At 56.4% G+C, this 21,323-nt stretch overlaps 1 protein-coding gene across 7 annotated transcripts in view; it reads left to right on the top strand.

Annotated features, from left to right (window-relative positions):
* SRRM3 (serine/arginine repetitive matrix 3) overlaps nt 1–21,323 on the top strand; it is a 36,461-nt gene that overhangs the window by 409 nt on the left and 14,729 nt on the right. For 2 of the 7 annotated variants that reach the window (XM_085078096.1, XM_085078095.1), the window contains exons 1-3: nt 12,689–12,709; nt 15,002–15,231; nt 18,332–18,433. In XM_085078096.1, coding sequence (XP_084934222.1) covers nt 15,008–15,231; nt 18,332–18,433 — 326 coding nt within the window. In that variant the 5' untranslated portion in view covers nt 12,689–12,709; nt 15,002–15,007. Of the gene's footprint in view, nt 1–1,321; nt 1,440–4,434; nt 4,530–4,772; nt 4,989–6,851; nt 7,224–12,570; nt 12,710–15,001; nt 15,232–18,331; nt 18,434–21,323 lie in introns of those variants that run through there. The other 5 variants (XM_085078098.1, XM_085078101.1, XM_085078102.1 and 2 more) reach the window with 5 other exon arrangements.

Raw genomic sequence — 21,323 nt, 5'->3', positions numbered from 1 at the left:
TTTCTCTTACATTCATCCTCTTGTGTATATAAAAATAAATGTCTGTGAGAAGATGGTGATGACGAGTTCTGTTGCTGACTTCTTTGAAGGTAAGCTTTAATGAAGGAAGCTATTAATTCACTCTTCCTCCGTGCTCTGCGCTGCTTACGCTGTTGCTTTGAATTGCTTTCATCCGTGTAGGCTGAATTCTAAGTTGAACAGACTTTATTTTGATGAGTGAAGGAAAAGCCAAAGCCCAGCACCTCTGGAGGAACGAGGTGAATGTTGGTTTGAGCCAGAGAACATCGGGTAGTCACTTACAAGAAAGATACCTAAAAGTAGTAGATGCTCTTTGGTCACTGCCTTTTATCTTCCTCCCACTTACATGTTTTTTTTCTGAGCTCTTGGAACTGGGTTGGGTTTTTTTTTAAATTTTAATTTGTTCATCATTCTGAACCAAATCACACAGTTGTGACTGTTGTAGATGTATGGAGAAGTGAGTGCTTGGCTCTTTTCCTGCCCTGTGGAAGATGTGGGCAAGGAGGACAGCAAGCACAGTCGTTGTCACTCCTCTGCAGAAATTCAGCGTGTTAAAAGCTTGGTTTCTTTACAGGAATAGTAATGAAATAGAAGCGTTGGTAGTCATTACTCAGCAGGCTTGGAACAAAGTAATTATTAGGTGGTATTAATAGAATTAAAGATCGTGTTGGAGGGGGGCAAGGGAGGATGTCAGAACTGGAGGACATTGAGGAGGAGTGACAGGCCAGACCTGGTAAATATGGCAGACTACAGAAAGCATGTGGCAGACTGTTCTAACAGGGTTTAGGGGTCTTGCAGCTCTGTCAGCAATTCCAAACCTGAAACAGGCAGCATAGGATATTAAAAATGGTATGTTTGCACCTGCCAGAGGTGTGTCCCAGTCTGTGTGCCCAGGTGGTCCAGGGGCACTGCTCCACAAGGCTGCAGGGAAAGCCTTGTGACCAGCAGGACAGGAACACATACTTGTTCCAGTCCTGCTATTTTTAATACAGCACATAGAGCAGATTTCTGAGCATTGGAGACTTTCAGAACTTGAGGTTCATCGTGTGGCTTTAGTTATTCAATCTTTTATTGTGTCAGCAGTCCAAATCCAGCAAAGTCCGAGGGAATTGCATGGACAAGCAGAAAGCTTTGCTTGTACCAGTAGGGACTCAGGGACAGCATGGGTGAGTGGAGCTGGGGTGGAAGAGGATTATTTCTCACCACCTGCTGACTTGTAGGTTCTTCAGGATCTCCTTCCAATCTGGATGTTGACTACTCCCTGCATGGTTTGGATTTCGGGATTGTTTCTTCTTCTCTCCAGTCCCATGTGCAGCTATTCCCTGTGCCTGGAAATCTGCTGTCTTTTGGGAAAGGAGATGTGACTCCCTTTTTGTGGCTTTCTGCAGTGAAGTCAGAGGCCAGAAGGACGTTGGCTAAAGGTGAGAAATGGACTTGTGTCAGTGTTCCCTGCTGGGTCACTCGTGCTGTCCCTGTGGTGAGCAGTGCAGTGTGGGTTGCACATGCTCTGTGGTAACAATCCCTCTGAAGATTGGAGATGGTTTGTAAAGGTGTGGGACATCCCACCCTTTCTCTCTGAGCAGATTCCCTGGAGGAGGAAGGGATCTGGGGCATACACTCCTTGGGAGGAGTAGGAATCAGCTGGGTATACCCAGATGAGCCAACACTCCTGCCCTGGAAGTTGTTTCCTGGTGCTGTGTCTCTGAGACACATGACCTTCATCCTCCCTCCTGTAAGTTCTGCAGTGGGGCTGCCCTGCTGAGTCACAGCACTCCAGTGCTGGCAGCCTTTGTTTTTACCTCCTGTAGAGGGGAGCGACCAGGTCAGGAGGAGGTGGAAAACCTGCCCTGTGCAGATCTTTTGGGTTTCATCTTTTTTTACTGAGCAGACTTTGGTCTTGATGGTCTCTAAGCACCTCTTGCCCTGCAGCATCATTTCTGCACAGGGAGCTGCCACCTCCTCGGGCAGCCCAGCTCCGCGCTGGAGCGCAGATGTCAGATACAGAGGAGATGTGTGTGGAGAGTAATAAATAAAGATTCTCCAGATGGCCATATGTCAGGTCACTCGAGCCCACCTGCTGCTCCCGTGCTGCTGGAGCTGCTTGTTAAATTCAGGAAAGGATAGAACAAGGAGAAAAGCAAATGCTGAATGGTATCACTCAGGTCTCATTCTGATCATCACTGTCCTGGGGGTCTTCAGCTGGCATAACTCTGTTTCTTATTCCTGGGAAATCTGTTTTCCCTTCCTGGCTCTGTGTAAGAGCCAGTGCTTTGGTGTGGGGATACAGACCTCCCACCCTGAGCCCCATCTCACCCCAGAGTGGGAGATGGCAGCAGCCACTTGCCATTGGGTAAGGCTGGTGGCTGAGCAGGCGTGGCTGAGCCTGAGGACAATCCATGGCATTTCGGTGATATTTAGGAGAAACAGAAGAAACAATAGTTTAGTGCAGCCTCTGCCTTGCCAAAGCTGGCTGCCTTCCCAGCTCTAGCAAAAGAGCAAAACTGAAGGGACTGAAGGGGCTGGAGGTACTTCAGAAAGATGCTGGGTAGCTATTGCCCTCTGTCAGGAGCTCACCTCCAAAATTCACAATGTCCAGTAATTACTCCCCCGCAAAAGGTGCCAGGACAGAGCTGTTGCTGCCTTTTCCCTCCCCTGGGCAGCCCAGCAACTGCACCACCAATACTGGGATGCCCTGTACTCAGCTTCACATAGCTGGGGCTGGCAATTCACAGCAGGCAGAGCATCCTCTGCCCAGGAATGGGGAAAGGACAGGTGGAAATACACCTTGAGGTTGGTTGGACGTGGCTGGGGGTGCAGGCAGATCTCCCCCACAGCCAGGTCAGCTTCCCTCTTCCCTTGCAGGACGAGGGCAAGGGGCTTTGACGTGAGCAGGAGCATCACAAACCATCTCATCTGCAGATTTGGCTTTGCAGAGGCCTCTTCCCCCTCCCCTGCCTCTGCTGCCTGGCCACGGGCAGTGTGAAATCACCACTTTTACATTCCCTGCTCTTGATTTACTGAAATGCCCGAGAGCTCCCACTTCCCTCCTGGGTGCCTCAAAGCAGAGCTGGAGAGCGGCGCCGAGGCGGGAGGGTTTGTTTGCATTTACAGGGAAACCTGTTAATAAAGGAGACCAAAGGGACTGCTCTTTTCCTGGCTGTGGGAACAGATGGCTGGATAACGCAGTGCAATTAATATGCAGGGAGTCCTGCCGGGGCAGGGATTTGATTGCCTGTTAGGAGAGGTTAGCAAGCTCAAGCTGAGCTCTGCCACCACACCTCCCATCCCTGTCACCTGCTGCCTGTGGGGACTCTGTGGGGACACTGGGACAGATTGGATGGGGTCATGGATGGGACTGTGGGCACTGGACATGGGGCAGGATGCAGCTTGGGGACTGGGGCAGTGGCAGGTCTCTGCTTCTCCCACACTGTGATGCTCTGGGAAGGTTTGCCCTTTGGGTTTGTAAAAGCAAAGGATGGCTCTGGTGATGAATGACTGCTCAGAGGTACTTGTAGAGTGGGAGGGCAGCACTGGATCGTTCTTTCCTCCTGGACTTGTTACCTGTGAGTCAGGAAGTGCCAAGGAAAGCAGAAAGCTGCTGGATGAGCCGAGGGAGGTGGGTACCAGTATGTGGGGATCTCCTCACTGCAGCACAGCGCAGGTACGGAGCATTTCCCCAGGCTTCAAACTGTGACCCAACAAATCCCCAGGGAAGAAAACCCCTGCTGAGGGCTAGCAGAGTTAGGGAACCCTGGGGAAGCAGGAAACCCACCCCAGCACTGAACTGAGCCACGTGGCCACATGGTCAAGCCCAAATTGATGGGAGCCTCCAGCCACCGGGCCACGATCGAACGGCCCAAGGTCACCCTGGGCACGTGTGGGGCTGTTCCCATGCCCCGTCCCCATCGCACCCTGGGTTCTTACAGGGTCCCAGTGCCCCTCAGCCACTTCCCCTTCATGCCTTTGCTTTGCCCCTCCATTTTCTGGCATTTTCTTCCCCCCCCGCCTGGTCGGGGTTGCTGAGCACCATGAAAGCCAGCGCCAGGCTTTGATCAGGGGCTCCTGCCTGTGCCGTGCCAGCAGCACGTTGCCGCACGGCACCACCACTCCCGGCCGCCCTTTCTTCTGCGTCAGGAGGAGGCTGCTGGAGATGTCGAACCTCAGCGCAAATCCTTGCAATTAGGCCTGTTCTGCTGCCTGCCTCGTTTGATCTCCTTTAATTATTTATCGCCTTTTCTTTCTCCTTCTCTTTCCCAAATCCTCGGTTTCTTTCAAGTGATGATTTTCCTCCTCTCCCCCCAGCCGTGGCTGGCTCTGCCTGTTTGCTTGCAATTACCGACCCTTCTGCTCCTTCCATCTCTCCCCTTTTGTTCTCCACCAGATCACCCCTTCTTGCTGCTGTCGTGGCTTCACCCCTCAGCTCCCTGCCAGCCTGCCTGGCAGCTTTTTCTTCCTGCCTTTCTTGATTTTTCCTACCTGGATGGCTATTGCCTTTCTCCATCCCATTCCAGGTGTGTTTCTGGCTGTTTGCTGCCCGTGCCAGCTCTCTGGCTGGGATCCTGCACTCTGGGCTGAGCTGTGCTCCATCTCCCACTGCTGTTCTCCCAGGCTACTGGTCAAACCCTGGTGTGGTCCTGCTACAAAGCCCTGGCTCCTGGCCAAACCCAGGAAGCCCCATAGGGCTGCTGTCCCCCCCCCCATGCCAGGGTCTCCCTGTGCTGCTTTTTTCATCCCTCATCTTCTTTGTTTCCCAGGACCTGATGCATTATTCAGCGCTGCGGACGCTGCGGGGTGTTGGGAAGATAATGGTGCTGCAAAGGGCATGGCTCACCCTGGCGATGCTGGATTTTCCTGTCATGGGCTGTTTTCCCCCTCTGGCATTAAACCAGGAATAGCCCTGACCATGCAGGAGATTCCTTCTAGGAGGTGACATCTGCTGTCAGCCCCGGGGGGATGTGGCAGGGACAAAGGTATGAGCAGGGGGAGGCAGCAGTGGCCCTGGCAGTGCTCCAGGGGCTGCACCTCCCAAATTCAGCCCCACTGCTTGGCTGGAGTTTATTTAATAGAGACACAGGTCCAGCATATGGCCACTTGTTTATGTAGTCCCTACATGGATAATGGGTGCAGGATGCAGATTTTGCACAACAGACAGTGGCAAACAAATCCAAACTGTTGTCTAATCCTTGTGGATAGAGGATGCTCACGCCCTCCACCCTGTTTGCACTGGGCACCATGTCTCCCCCAGCTGGCTTTGTCCCCATGGCCTGCTGCCACCTCAGCCCTGTGCACAGGGATGGAGGAAGGTGAGAGATGGAGTGATTTTGGGTTGATGGTGCTGGCAGCAGTTAGGTTCCTGAGTCTGTCCTCCCTCAGGGAGCAGAGCAGTGCCTGTTGTGGAGACATCCCCACCTGGACAGGTCTCCCCAGCCTTAGCTGCTCCCAAAAAGGCTCCCCCAGCTCTGGCTCTCCACCCTGTCTCCCTCCTCAAATCCCGCTCTGAAGCCAAATTCCCCATGGAGCAATGGCCAGGTGCCTTTATTGGGCTCTGCTTGGGAACCTGCAGCCAAATTCAGGAGGGAGCTGTGGTCACAAGGGATGCAGAGTGCTGGCAGTGCAGGGGAAACTGAGCCAGGGGTGGGACCAGGTGTCTCTAGCTAGGCATGTTTGGTATCCCTGGCAGAGCACCCGGGGTTAATTCAGGGTGTTTTGGGCAGCTAAGCCCACTGAGCCATTTGGGGGTGGCTTAGGGGAGGTTTGGGAACTTTCCCCCTACTCTGGTTTCACCATTGCCTGGCTGCCAAGGAGGGTGAGCGCTCGGCATCACTGAAGGAAATTAAAATTAATTATGGGCTCGTTAACACCAACTCATTACCTGAGCTGCAGCACTGGGGGATGTCCCCACTGGGGACCTGACACCTCCTGCATCATCACAACCTCCCCAGCCATCCCATAGCCCCCACACCTGCCTGGATGAGGGTGTTCCAGGTGCTCTGAGGCAGTGCTGGAGGATCAGTTGGGAAGTGGGCAGGGCTGGGAATCACTGGGTTGGCACTGGGGGTCACTGGGGGCATCATGGTGAGGAGGTAAGGGGTGGGATGAAATTTAGGGTGGGATATGGGGTGGGATGTGATTCAAAGTAGGATATGAGATGGGATACAGGGTGGAATATGGGATGAGATGCAGGGTAGGGGATGGGATGGGATTTGGGATGGGATTTAGGATAGGGATAGAATGGGTTGGGATATGGGGTGGATTGGGATTCATGGTAAGTTATGGGATGAGGTGTAATACAGAATGGGATGGGATGGGATGGGATGGGATGGGATGGGATACAGGGTGCAATTTCTGGCAATTGCATTCCCCAGGTATGAACAACCCAGGGCAGCCAGCAGCACTAGAGAGAGCCATGAGGTGCTGGGGGATTGGGGCAGAAGGCCGTACAATAATGGGGGTCTGTGGAGACTGTGGGGTGAAAGACTGGGGGCTCCACTGGAGGACAAAGCGGGGGCTGTAGAAGGATGAGTGGGGTCTCTGGTGAGTGCAGCAGTCTGTAGGATGAAGGGGGGCCTGTGTAAGGATGAGGGGGCTGTGTAAGGATGGGGTGCTCTGTGCAGTGAGGGAGGGCTCTGCAGAAGGACCAGGTGCTGTGAGTAGTGTGGCACTCTGTGGAAGGATGGTGTGCTCTGAGTAGTGAGGGGGGGCTGTGTAAGGACGGGGGAGCTGTGGAAGGGGAAAGAGGGGCTGTGTAAGGACAGGGGCTCTGTGCAGTAAGGGGGCTTTATGTAAGGACGGGGTGGCTGTGTAAGGACGGGGGGCTCTGTGTAAAGACGGGGTGGCTGTGGAAGGACGGGGGGCTCTGTGTAAGGACGGGGTGACTGTGGAAGGTCGGGGGGCTCTCTGTACAGCCAGGGGTCTCTGAGCGGCGCGGCGCGGTGCGGTGCAGGTTCGCCCTCCGGCCGGCAGGCGGCGCTGCGGGCTGTGGCGGCGCGCTGCTCCCGCGGCGGCGGCGCTCTGTGTCGGGCGGCTCCGTGTGCCGGAGCTGTCCAGCACTTCAGCAGGGGCCGCGGCGGGGCCGCGCGGGAGGGGCCGCGGCCGGCGGGACCCCCGGCGCACAGCGGCACCCGCGGCACCCACCGGCACCCCCGGCACCCCCCGCGGCCGACAGGGAGCCAGCGGGGCCGGGCCCAGCGGGACGGCGGGGCGAGGTGAGGCGCGGCCGGGCCCGGGGCTGCCGGGCCGGCACCGGGTGGGGGGGCCGGGAAGGGAGGGGAAGGGTGAGGGGAGCGGTGCGGCCCTGCTGGGCGCTGGGGGGACGCCGGGAGGTGCAGGGGGTGGGGGAGGACAGGGCCCCCCACCCATCGGGTGATGTTCGCCGGGAGCAGGGGGGTGAGACCCCCCAGAGATGGGGGCTGGGGGTGCGCTGCTCCTCAGGGGGCTGGGAATTGGGGTCTCTAAAGGGACGTGGATGGAAGGAATGGGTAAGGAGTGAGGCGTTTCGTGAGTGCTGGGGCAGCTGGGGACCCCACCGGGAGCGGTGTGCCAGGGGTGTCCCCCCGTGAGGTTTGATGTTCCTGGGAGTACGGCATGGGACAAGGAGCCTGGAGATGAGGTGTCTTTTGGGGCACAGGGGGTCCTCCAGGGATGTGGATGTGCTGGGGGCTCCCTGGTGCTGGGGGGATGGCTGGGGGGGCACCCACATCCCTCTTTTCCATGCTGTGGGGAGACAGGCTGGGACAGGGACAGTGGGTGACCCCCAGCAGTAGGTTTTCAGCTGGGAAGGACAGGACAGTGATGAGCCCTCAGCAGATGCTGGTGCCTTGTGAGGTGCAGGTGGGAGACAAGGCTGAGATAAGGTCCACAAAGCCCCTCTCTCTGCTGCACGGACCCCCAGGCACTGCTGGGGAGGGTTTGGCTGATGAGATTTCAAACCCTGCGGGTGTTGCACGAGGGAAGGAGAGGGGCAAGGCTTGGCAGCGGGGAGCCACAGCAGCAACTCAACCGCTTGTCTTCTGGGAGTGTTTTGTGCTTCTCCTTCCCAGATCAGGCAGGTTTGTCCCCAGGGATGTCCGGGGGCTGATGGTGAGGGGTCTGGCCGTGGCTCAGGGGGAGCAGGTGGCTTTCAGAGGACACGGGTTCATTCATTCCCTCCGGAGTGAGATTTCAGACTGGATGTGTCTTGGTTTGCCTGCGGTCCCACTGCTGTAGGAGGTCCACCTGGGGGCTGGCAGTGTTTGGGGGTGTCTCAGGTTGATGACAAATGTCAAGGACCTTCCCCAAGGGTGCAGGTGCTCGTGCCCTGATTGGTATCCTAGTCCTGGCATGTGGGTTCTTCTCTGGCAGGAGCACAGGGACACCCACGGTCGGGGGGATTTTGGGGACAGTGTTTGTGTCCAAACACACATCGTCATTGCTCTGTCCCACTCTGTCAGCGTGGCCTCACACAATGCCAACCCCTCTGTCTCACCTGCTTCCCCCCTTACATCCCCTTGGAATCCCACCTGCCTCCCCCTGCCCCAGGACTCATCCTGGCAACACACGTAGGGAATGTTAGGGGCTTTCAGAGTCAGAAGTTGGGCAGATTTTAAGGGAACCTTTGGTCCTTGATCACTGTTGGGAATGGCAAGTAGGGGTTTTGCCAGGCAGAAAGGTTCAGGGGTCTTGGCTGTCTTTGTCCCTGGTGCCAAGAAATTATGGTTTTCCCCTGGACAAAGGGGCTCATGCCCCAGGGGCTAGATCCAGTTGTGGGTGGATGTGTGGCAGCAGGTCCTGGGGAATGCTGGAAGAGGAAGCAGAGTGTGCTCACCCCACATCTCTGGGAAGAGAGTGCCTGTGGGGTGCAGATCACCCCATGAGTTTAGTCCTTATGCTGAGGGCCTGTCGGATGTGGGGGTCCCCAGTCCCCAAAGCCCTTTCTCCTCCTCCTCCTTCCTGTCTCCCAGCTCCCTTTTCCCTGGCCAGGTGGCCCGTGGCTTATATAATGTGCTCAAACCCTGGAATAGCTCCTCCCGTTACACAACCACCCAGCCAGCCACGGGGGGGGATGGTGGGGGGGATTCCCAGCTGGATGCTCCCCCTGCACTGGCTGTGACCCCCCTATAGCTGCAGTGCTCAGCCCCAGGGGTTGTTCCCTGGGATTGTGTCCCCGTTGGGGAAGGTGACCTCATTGTGACAGTCATCCCCCTGCTCCTCCATGTGCTCAATAATTGCTTTTATTTGTAGTAGTATTATTACTCCCCCTCCTCAGAGAGGTGATAGGTCTCGGGCTGCCTGTGCCTCCTCCTGACTCCTTGCCCAGCAAAGCAAATGGCTCCAAGGGTGCAAAACTCTCCCCCTCTCCATCCCCGTTCCTTATTTAAGAACCTCCTGTTTGAGGAAGCTCAGGCAGGGCATTGCCAAGGGGATAAGGAGTGGGGCCAGAGGGGTACAGGGCTGGGGGTCCCACAGGCAAACCCATGACCTGGATCCACTGCCTCTCCACTCAGCGTGGGGGATTTGCTGTAGCCACATGGATGTGCTCCTCCTTTCCCTCATCCCTGATTCAGGAATGGGGTCACTCTGTGGGTCCTGGGGCTGGTCCCTACAATGGTGTGACCCCTTTCCCACCAGCTCTCCTCTAGCCAGAGCTGAGAATGGAGTTTGCTTGGCCTCCCCCAACAGCCCGAGGGGTTCAGGCTGGGGAGGTTTCAGCCACGGTGTTCTGGGGACAGGAGTGAATCCCAGCTCCTCGCCCTCCATCGTGCCCTTTTCTCTGGACCATCTCCAGGGGATCTCCGTGCCCACACCCCTGTGTGATGCTTGTCCAGTAGGGCCAGTCCCCACCCCTGGCTCCCCCATCCCTACATCCCCAAGCCAGGAAGAAGCCCAGTTGCTTAGCAACTGTTTAGCTTCTCCACCAGCCTCCTCATCTATTTTAAAATATATATATATATCTATCTATGTCTGCACAGACGTAGGTATGCACAAGCAGCTACAACTCCTGACCCCCCAGCCAGCATCCATATATTCTTTACTAATTGCCTTAAAGTCTGTGAGGTGTCAAATTTTCATCAGGCAGCTATAGAAAAGGATGCCCTAGGCTTGGGGAAATAGGGATGGAAACACTGGGACAGCTGTTGCCAACCCCTTCCTGCTGCCCCTTCCCACAGGCATGATCCCTGTGGCTTGGGGCTGGAGGGCAGCGCTAACGAGCCCCAGAATGGCTGCACTTTTAAAGCCAGATTTGCCTTTTTTTCCCGTTCTTGAACGTCTGACTCATGGTTTTTGGCACTGGAAGGCAGCTCCGGAGAAGGTCAGCCCAATTAATGGCAGCAACCCCGGACTTTTCCTCCTTGTAATTCCAGCTGGGTGTTTAGATGAGGCCGACTGCCCGGCCATGGTGTTCTGGCATATTTTGTGTCCTGAAAAAAAAGATCTTCTCCCAGCCGTCTCCACGGCACCAACAGAGATCAGCCTGGGATGGGGCTGCTCATGCCTGGGGACAGGGTTATGGTTTCAGTCGGTAGTGCTGTGTCCTGATGAGATCCTGACAGGCAGGACAGCCATGGGGACCACCCCTCAGCCTCTCTGGAGTGACTGGAGCATCCTTACCTCATCTGGGCTGTCCCTGGCGTGTTGGGGCTGAGCTCTGGCACGCTCAGTGCACGAGTGGTCCAGGGAGCCGCCGTGCTGGGCTCGCTGCCCACATCCCGTGCCCGCATCCCGGCACGCGGGTGCTCACGGCCGCCCCGGCTGGTGCAGCTGGATGTGGCGAGAATTAATGGAGCACCGGCCGGAGGCGGCTTTAATTAGCACCGAGGCACGGGGAGGAGGGGGCAGGATGCCCGGGGATCGCTGTCGCCTTTCCCCAGCGAGGGAGAGATGCCGGGAGAGCATCCAGGCACCCGGGAGAGCATCCAGGCACTGCCGGCCCCCCCGCCGCCATCCCCGCTCCCCCCGGGAAGCGGCTCCATCCGCAGTACGGCGGCAGGGCCCTGCGGCGGCGCCTGCTCAGCGCCGGGGGCTGTGGGCATGGCCGGGGGGCTGAGCGGGGCCCACGGGAGATTTAGTAGAGCAGGCTGGAAGGGGCTTGTTCTGGGCTGGGAAATAAAAAAGCCAAAGCAGTTTTGTGAAATGAAACTCTTTTTCTGCTGTTTTCTTCTTTCCTTTTGGGCTGGAGCTTCTGAACCCATGAGCTGGACAAAGCCCAGGTGGGACAGCCCCAGGGCTGGGGCCTGGGGACAGTCACATCCTGGGGCCATCCCAGCCCACAGGGAGTGACTTGAAACCAGCAGCCCCAAAACCTGTCTGGATGGCGAGGCTGGGCCCTGCACCCTGAGCTGGCAGGGCCTGTCCTAGCTGTGTGACAGGGGCACAGCGTGGTGTGTCTGTCCTTCTGTCTGTCCTGGCAGTCACTGAGCTGGCACTGTGGTTGGCCAGGTCCTCCACACCCTGGCTGGGAAAGGAGGGAGAGACCCAGGCATGGGATGGAGGGTGGTGGTGGATGGTGAGGAGCAGGAGAACAGAAGATAGGGATGAAGGTGGGGATGAGGTGGAGAAGGGAGAGTAAGGATGAGGGTGGAGGTTGGGGATGATGATGAAGAAAGGGATGAGGAGGAGGATGGAATTTGGGGGTGATAGTGAAGATAGGGATGGAGGATAAGGATGGAGGATGGGGCATCTCTGAACACTTCCAAAAGCTCTAATCCAGGCATCAGAAAGCACCTGCCAGCTGAAAAGCCGGATTGACCTCCCCAAGGCCCAAGGTGGCACGTGGGAGGAGGATCAGGATCCCAAAACACGTGGGCGAATGCCTTGTTAATATGGGAAAAGAGGGATTTGCTCAGGAGTCTCTCTAGCAGCTCCAGCCCATGGTGCCAGGGGGTTTGGGCCCTCCTGGGTGGCAGTGAGGGAATTTGGGAGGTGGCAATGGATGCCAGCAACTGTCCCCAGCTATATCCTGCAGCCTTTAGGAGTCTGTGGAGACATAGAGCTCACCCCAGGATGCCTCCTCTCCCTCTGGGCGAGGCAGTCAGGCAGCGGCTGCCAGTGATTGATGTTTTGTGGGTAATTACTGCAGATAATGAAATATTTAACCATCATCTTTATTATTGGGGTAGCGCCGAGCCAGGCAGGAAACCACTGCTGTTTGGATAGGGCTGTGCTGATGGGTTTGGTGCCGGTTTTGGTGCTGGCAGAGCCAGGCGGTGCCTCTGTGGTGGCTGATGGATTGAGGTGGTGGTGGTGGCAGCCACTGTGTCCCTGAGCTGTCCCTTGTGAATGCACAGCATCACTGGGGTTCTTCTCTGGGGGCAGAGAGAGCACAGACCCACCTGGGGGACATGAGCTCCCTCTGCCCTGGTGCCTTGTCCCCATTGTCACCAGCAGTGTAGGGCTGGCTCTGTTTGGCACCCAGGGCTTTTGCCTGGGGCCCCTTTGGAGAGCTGGGGGGAGGGTTGTGGGTGGGTTTTTCCCATTCCTTTGTTTCACTGCCAGTGCTGTGGCTGAGGCAGGGGGCTGGTGTCAGCTCCCGGGGTGGATATTGCTCAGGGCTGAGGGGGCACTGGGATGCAGTCCTCTGTCGATCCCCAGTCCAGCTCCACCTTCCCAGTCCCAGGTACAAGGGGGTTTTTCCAGCCACATCCTTTTCATGGAGACAGGGAGCATTTCCTGGTGGATCTGCATGCCTCCCCCACCATGCAGCCTTCTCCCACAGGTATCCATCCAGCTGCCAGTTTATCTTTTATCTCCATCTACCTGCCCAGCTCTATATCCCACATACTCCCAAGGTTTCTCAGCAATGAATTTATCCACTGCTGGGCTCAGGATAAAATGAATTCCCACTGGGGACAAGCAAGCAGAGGCTGCTGCAGAAAGCATCCTCTCCTTTCCCCTCTCCTTCTCTGAGCCCCTCTGTGGGGGGAGGTTTCTCAGAGGGGAGCTTCCCCCTTTCCCTCATTTCCTTCCAGGTTTTTGGCTTCATGTCCTCAAGGGAAAAAGAGGGAGAGGAGCTCCCAAGGCAGTTTTTTGTGCAGCATCTCTCTGTTCTCCAGCCCGGAACCACCCTGGGATATGGAGGGGGCTGGGTTCTGGGTGGGCAGGGAGGGCTGAGCAGGGCTGTGGGGTGTCACGGGGTTTGAAATGTGGGTGCTGCAGGCGAGGAGGGACTGAGGGACCCTCCACTTGCAGGGTTGAGCATCCAGAAGTGCAGAGCCCTGGTTGGCTCCTGCTGCACCAGCAGGATCTCCCTCGTGTCTCTGCGGAAATAAAGGCTGCTGGCTCCTCTCTGCATGGTAGTAATGGAGGGGGAAAGGAAAAAAAAAGCCTTGTAATTAAGCACTCAGCTGCTGTCTTCCCTGGGCAGGTTTGTCAGGAGATAAACAAGTGTGTGGGGCAGCCAGTGGCAGCGGGAAAGTCAGGGATGTCCTTTGAGGATGCTGTGGGATGGGAGATGCCTTCTGGCCAGGTTGGGATCCCCACCACCCCAGGGAGGGCTACGAGGTATTTTCTCTCCTCAAACAGCAAAGAAACATAATGAAAGCTTCTCATGGGTGATCTGCATTCCCACCCTGGCTCTGTCCCAACTGGCATGGCTATGGAAAGCTCTGAACTGCCTGGTATCCTGGTGGAATGGCACACTGGGAATGGCAAAGCTTTCCTGGGCTTGAAACAGTGTGGATCAGTCCGTGGTCCATCTGCCCTTCATGCCTGTACTGGACTTAGGGATCCCTCCTTCCCTGGGCCACTGTTTGCCCCACTGTCCATGGGCACTGTGTGTCAGCCTCCCAAGGACTGGCTGCTTCCCACATAGGTGACATGCAGGCAACACCTATCCTTGCAAAAGCCTCTCCAGCAGGATCCCTGGGATAGAAACACCTCAGAGAAGGGGCTACTGGCAAAAGCTGCATCTCCAAGCCCAAATCCAGCTTGGAGAGTGAGGCAGGATGCGCTGCCTTTGCTCCTGATCGTTTCTCTTTGTGCGGGGCCACAGTAAGGCCCAGGTGGTGCCTCTGCAGCCTGGTGGAGCTGGTGGCTAAGGCAGCAGATTTCCAGTGGCAGCATCCCGTGCTGGGGAGAGGGCTGGAGTGCTGAGCAGGGGAGCTGGGGCACGGCAGGACAACAGGGACAGTGAGGAATGGGTGCTCAGCCATGCGCCGATGGCCTGAGGCGCTGAGACAGGGCTGTGTCTGTCTGGGTGATCCAGGAGATTTGGGAGCATCTCCTCCCTCGGGCTTGGGGAGCATCAGCCAGAGCCTCAGCATGGCAATGCTGCTTGGGAACACTTGTCCTCTTCCGAGGGGTTATTTTTGGAGCCAAGTGAGGACACATTGACTGTGGTGGTGGAAAGAGGAGGCAGAGACACGTGAAGGTGAAGGAGCAGGGAGAAGGCAGGGGGCAGAAGCCAGTGAGGATCTTTGTGTCCCCGTGCAGCCCACACTGGGCCATGGCAGAGGGTGCCAGGCCATGGCTCAAGGGCATCAGCAAGTGTTTGCTGCCTGAGCCAGACATCAGGATGTCCCACCACTGCAACCAAACCAGCCAGTGTAGCTGGGGAATGCAAGGGCATATCTGAGGGCTTTGGGTCCATCCTCTTGCTGAGTGGAGACAGTGAGGATGGATGCCTGTTCCTGTTCCAAACACACATTGGCTGACAGTGGGGTCCATAGGACTTGGAGGGACCCCTGCCCCCCCTGTCCTGCTGCTGCTGTTAGTCTTGTGTCCCACAGACCCATGCTTGATCAGGTTTTTGTGGTACAAGTCTGGGGCAGAGTATCCTCCTCTCTTTCCCAGGAGCCAGCCCTCTTGGCAAAGTGGTGGGAGTAGCCCCAGCCTTGCTTTGAGTATGAAGAAACTGAGGCAAGGTGCAGGCAGATCTCCCAGTCACTGTCCCCATCAACCTGCTTTCAAGACAGATGTTACCCTCAGCTCTTGGCAGGGTCCCCTCACTGTCATGGGGTGAGAGAGGAACCAGGGCAGAGACTGACATGACTCTTTCTTTCCCTCCCAGGTGATCATGGCTCTCTACAACAATGGGGCAGATGTGCCTTCGCCCCAGGAAGCCTCCAATGGCTTCCCCCAGCCCGGTGCCTCAGGAACGTGGCACAAGGGCGAGGAGGAGGTGCGGCTGGTGGAGCCCAGCATGGTGAAGAAGGCTCACCGGGAAATCCTGGACCATGAGCGCAAGCGGCGGGTGGAGCTGAAGTGCATGGAGCTGCAGGAGATGATGGAGGAGCAGGGGTGAGTGGTGGGGGATCCTTTTGACCTGTTTGCATCTTGTTCTCCCCCTTTAAAAAACACCTCGTTGTGGCAGATGTCTCCATTTGGAAGTAAATCCACTTTTGGGTGAATTTGGGTGAAGCTTTGGTGGGTTGGTCTGTGGAGGGAAATGCCTCCAAGTAACGCAGACCTAGGAGTGCATCCAGTTCCCCCCCTTGGAAATCTGGCCTCCCAGATCATCCTGTGGGGACAGCTGAAGCAGGAAAGAGGAGTGAAGTCGCTCTCGGTTGTTCAAGTCAGCGATGCCACCTATCCTGTGCCCCACAGGCCTGGGATGGGAAATCCCAGAGGAGAGCTGGGCTTTGGCACAGGAGAGGCTGTTTTGGGGCTTCAGTTTGTCCTGTCTTCCTTCTCCTCCCCAGTTCTGGGGTGATAGGACCACCCCAACTCCTTATCCTGCCAATGCCATGGCCAAGCACTGCAAGCTGCTCCCCAGCCTTTGCTCTCCCCTTGGGAAACAAACGGCTAGGGAAAAAGCCAAGGGGCTGGGGAACATCCCTGCTTAGGTGGGCAGGAGGGACTGAGGGGGCAGCAAGGAGACCCCCAGCCCCTCCAGACATGGCTGTGCTGCCTCTGGCACCAACCAAACATCCTGATCCCTCTGACAGCTCTCTAAAACCTGATGGATGGAGCAAATTCTTCGGCACACTTGGGTAGATGGGGACTGGCATCAGCTGGGGAGAAGGAAAATGGATTGAGGGAAGGCTTCGCCAAGGCTTTCATTAAGAGTGCAAGCGTGACCTAGAATTAAATTGTCTCACACAGACTGGAATAATGATTGTGCCTAATTTGTCATTATGGAAATAAATAAGGCTGACCCGGCGCTTTGGGGAGCCCAGAGCCTCCTGTCGGGTTCCTGAGCCCTAGTAGGGATCTTACTACTGGTAGTATCATTACTGCAACGGGTAATAGCAACACTGCAACCAGGATTGTTGTTATTGCTATAATTGCTTTGCTGTTATTAAGGCTATTAATAACGCTGATGATGGTGATACGCTGAAATGATAATATAATTACAGTAATAATCTTGGTCAACCTGGTTAATCCTCTGCCTGCTCTTCCCCTTCTCACAGGGGCTTTCCAGGGGGGGTTCCATGAGAAGGGATTTGCACCCCTGAGGTTTCTGCATGGACCAGGGGCAGCCTGCTGGCTGTGGCCTTGGGGGAGTTGTTGATGAGGGCAGACCTCCAGGATGGATGTGAGTGTCAGCAGAGAGGATTTTGCAGGGATTTAAACACTCCCTTGTTTCCTTAAAGGCGGATGGCTCCTCCTGCCTGCACTGTAGCTCGCTCCAGGCTGCCTGCACCGTTACTCCCTGCCTGCAGGCTGGATTTCTTGTCCGGAAAAGAAGTGTCAGCAAATTTTCTTTCCTTCCCAACCCAATTCTATAAGTTAAATGCAAAAGCAAACATCCTCCAACGGGGTTATAAGCAGCACCAGGGGAATGCGGGAGGGAAGGGGCTGGTGGTGCTCCTGCCTCCACCCCTGGAGGTGGTGGGGACTTCCTCGCCTCGGCCTCCCCCCACAGATTTGCTAATGGCCCAGCCGCAGTGGCCCATCTGTCACCTCCCGTTTGGCCTCATGTCCCCTCTCTAAGAGCACCGGCCGTGTTCTTAATATGCTGCAGCAAATGCTCATCTCAGGCAGACATCTTCCTGCTGCCGTGGGCTGGCTGATGTCCATGGGATAGCCGAGGCCGGCAGCTCCATCCTTGTGGGGTGGCTGCTCTGCCCAGCTGGGAGCACCACCACCATCGAGGGAATGGAGCAGAGCTGCATTTGGGGGTGCTGCCCTGGTTTTGGGACTCCCCATGCCCAGGGTAAGCAGCCAGGCTGCCTTCATGCCCTGGTAGCAGGCTTCCTTCTGTGTGGAGTCTGACTGGGGAATTAATGAGAGCCTTTCAGTGCAAATGAGCTTGTTAATATTAATTCCCCTCTCCTCGCTGCTCCCCTTCATGGACACTGCAGGGGACTGATGCCACGTGCCCCATTGCACCCAGGGCACCCAGGGGCACCCAGAGCACTGTAAGGAGCAACACTGTCCCCAGAACTGGCTGTGTGAAGTGCCAGTCTTGGGGACTGCAGGACTAGGCCTGGCTGTGACACCCAGTTTTCTGGGCTCGCGGCAGCGATGCTGATGGGATGTGATGTAAAGGGTGGGCCATGAGCAGCCCCTGTAGAGGCTGTGGGTGAGGACAGGGACACACACAGAGCCCAACCCCTTCCCTCCCAGGGTAGAAGGTGGTGGTCACACGGAGTCCCTCTCCCTTTGCTCTGTGTCCAAGGATGATGCCAAAAGCATTGTGGGTCTCTCCACTGCACCCCTCTGTTGGGATGCTTTTAGTCAAGGAGGCTGGGATGTTTTTAGTCGAGGAGGATGGGATGTTTTCAGTTGAGGAGGATGCTCAGGTGCCCTTGTGCAACCACAGGATGTGGCACAGAACCACCCGCCCAGGGCTGTCACCTGTCCCTTCCCAGGGACACCTCGGGGACAGCGGGAGCACCGTGGTTTGCGGTGGCTGTTCTCAGATGCCAGGACATGGTGATTAGTGTCTCTCGTTAATAACCCTGCAGCGGCCTGAGTCAGCGCTCGGCGTTAGCGCAGAGCTGGCGCGGCTTCCAGGGCCCTGGTGCATCACGGGGATGAGCAGGGGGAGCTCGTGATGGGACAGAGATGCTGGAAGTGAACCCCAGAATCACTGGCTGCAATGGTGGCACTGCCAAGGGGGTTTAGTGGGGATGTGCCCCAAAGCCTGGGGCAGTCACAAGGAGTGGCAACTTCATGGTCATCCTTTTCTTTTCCCCTTCCTGATGTCCCTTCCTCTGCCAAGCACTGCTGGGAAGGGCAGGCAGGAGAGAGGAGGGCATAAAGAGGGATGGCAGGGGACCAATCAGAGGTTCTGCTGTCCTCCAGGCCCCGATAACTATCACCATGCTAGCTCTCCTTTTGACTGGCTGCTTGGGCCACATGCCACTCCCAAAGGTATAGAGGTCCTCAGCAGGTGCACAAGGGAGCCCATGCTCTGACCACAGCAGCCCTGACCACATCTTTGCCCTTCCAGGTACTCCGAAGAGGAGATCCGGCAGAAAGTGGGGACCTTTCGGCAAATGCTGATGGAGAAGGAGGGTGTGCTCACCAGGGAGGACCAGCACGGGCGCCAAATGTAAGTCAGGCAGCTTCCAGCTGGTCCATCCATGCATCTCATCCCAGAGAGGAGTGTTCTGGAGTGCCTCTGAGTATCAGTGGGCAGGTGTGTGGGTGGATGGGTGGATGAGGGTATATATGGGCATGACTGCATAGATGGATGGACATGGAGGGGGTATGTAGAGATGGATGGATGGATGGATGGATGGATGGTTGTTTGATTTGATTCAATGTTTGTTTGAGTTGATGGTTGGTTGATTTGATGGTTTGATGGCTGGTGGTTGGTTGGTTGGTTGGCTGGTTGGCTGCTCAGTCAGCTGGAGGCAGGATTTGCCCCTCTAAGGCAGTATCCTACCTCTGGAGAGGTTAGAGGTTATCCTGCACTGGTAATCTGGAGACCTCTGGGTGCTGTGCAGAGTCCAGCATTGCAGTTCTCCTGTCCCAGATGATGAAACCCAAGTGCAGAAGGTCTCAATGCTTGGCTCACCCCACCAGCCAGTGGCAAGGACCCCATGGAAGAAGCTTCTCCAAGAGCTCCTGCACTGTTTGTCTGCTTCTAATCACTCCTCACAGTGCCTGGCCCTGTGGGGCTGCATCTGCCCTGGGAGAGGCCTTAGGGCTCAAGTTTAGTGTCCAAAGCACCCCAAATCCTGCTGGTGACGTGCCACTTGCTCCTCCTGCCCAGCACAGGACTGTCCCCAGCCTCACCAGGGTCCACCCCTTCTCAATGATGATTTATCAGTGCAATGCTTAATGGCCCAAGCAGCGTGGCTGGCCCGGCGTGCACCATCCATCAGCCTGGAAACCAGGTCACTTGGGACAGGAATAGATGCTGCAGGTTCACTGAATATTAATGCTTCATTAGGGTCAGGAAATCAGGGCGAGGGGGGAGGCAGGGAAGCCGTGGCAGCAGGGAGAGCCTTCCTCACACCACTCTGCTGTGACATGCCAGGCAGGGAGGGACACGGGGGCATGGTTGTGCCCCACCTGGATGGGGCACATGGGGTTGGGACAGAGTGAAACATTCAGGATCCTCCTCCAGACAGGAAAAAACCTGTCCAGGTCACTGAGCATCAAGCCTGAGGTGTTAACAAGTGGCCTTTGCCAGTGGGGGCAGGAGTCATCTTCAGGGCATCTTCCCAGCCGGCTCGTTAGGGCCAGCACTATAACAAGCACATGGAGAAGCCAAAGGTGCCTTAAGGTTACCCAGGCAGCCCTGGCTGTCACCTTTACAGGCTTGGTTTTGCAAAATGAAGGGTAATCATTAAAGATTAGCCCCAGGGCTATAAATAATAGTGCTGAGCTGGAAGGAGCAGTCTCACAGCAAAGGAGAGCAAAGCCGGAGGCGCTTGAGGAGGCTGGTGGGAGCTGGGTCCAAAGAAGGTGGCTCTTCAAGCAGCAGGGATCTGAGCTGCTGAAGGATGTCCTATGTGCCAAAGGTCTGTGCTGGATGAAGATGCTGGGCAAGAGAGTTAAATAAGCTTTAAATAAAGAGCCTCAGCCCTTGTGGTGGCTGGGAGAGCGCTCAGCAGAACATCTCGTGGGCTGGTCCTGCTCCAGCACTGCTCTGGGCTTTTACAGCTCAGTCCTTGGCTGCTGGGACTGTGAGTCTGAACCAGCTGGTCCTGTTTCAAAGTCAGTGCGAGAGCTCAGCATCATCTGCATCACTCCCCAGGGAAAAGTGAGGCATGGAGCAGAGCTGTGACCACCTGAGTCCCTGGCTTTGCTCTTTGTGCTCTCCCAGCTCCTGTCTCCGTGTGCACAGCTTGGTACAGCCCAGTCCCCAAGGAGAAGGGCTTGATGGACAGGCTGGTGGGATTGCAGACAAAGGCGAGAGTGTGCCGGGCAGGGAGGGATAATTGGAACAGCACAAAGCTGGTCTTGAGCTGCTGAGCACAGCTAATGGGTGAGATGCTGGCAGCAGGCTCTGGCGTGGAACACTGCCTGCTCATGGAGCAGAGACACACACAGGGAATTATCCCTGCTCTCTTCTCTCTTTGCCTCCTTTCTTCCCCTTCCCATGGTTGGGTAGGTGGTTGAAAGGCTGTTCCTACCCTTGGGACATGGCCAAAGCAGAAGTCACTTGGAGAAGACCCAGAAAGCCATGGCTGTGGCGCAGAAGGGAGCCCGAGACCCGCTTGAGCAATCGTCCGTGGTTAGGGGGAAGGTGCCTCGTGTGCTGTTTCGGTCCAAGACATTTTTAATTAGGTTAAACAGCCCATGGCCTGCCTGTGGCCAAGGATGCCAACACGTGCTACTGTCAGATCTGCAGTCTGGGACTGGGAGCATCCCTTTGCTCAGGCACTGGCCAGGCTGCCAAGGGACTGCTGCTGTGGGGCTGCACTTCTCCACCAGCATCACTGGCTGCTCGCCTCTGGGCTGGGAAGGGCAGAGGAGCCCTCATCACATTTCTGAGGGCAAATCTCCCTTGGGAAGCAAACACCTGGGCTGGTGTGGTGCTGGGCACCCTCCGAGCCTGTCCCCATCTGTTAAGTTTCCCTCCAGAGCACCTGGATGTCTTTGTCCCTCCCTGGGTGAGAAATCCTACATCCCCCAAGAGCAAATGAGAAGCTCCCCATGGAGTTTGCTCCCAGGCCTGATGGCAGAGCCAAGCCAGGGAGGTGGGGACAGCAGGGAGAGGTTAGGCAGGGACTCCTGAGACTGTCCTAGTCCAGCTGCCAGGCCTCTGCCAAGCCCTGCCCACAGCCCCGGTAGTCAATGGCAACCTCATGCCAGTTTCCATGGCAGTGGGAAAAATTAATGCTGACGAAGTCACTCAGGAGAGAGAGGAGAACCCTGATGGCTCTAGGCATGATGTCCCCCCACCCCTTCTTCACCTGGCCTTAGGAGGAACGTGGACCTTTGCCTGCCTGAAGTTCTGGTGCTGAGCTGGTGACACTGCGGGGTGC

Source organism: Lichenostomus cassidix, chromosome 19 (genome assembly GCF_008360975.1).
Source record: "Lichenostomus cassidix isolate B80296 chromosome 19, HeHo_3.0, whole genome shotgun sequence".
Lineage (NCBI taxonomy): Eukaryota > Metazoa > Chordata > Aves > Passeriformes > Meliphagidae > Lichenostomus > Lichenostomus cassidix.
Note: the sequence above shows the minus strand (reverse complement) of the source record. Positions and strands in the feature narration are given on the sequence as shown.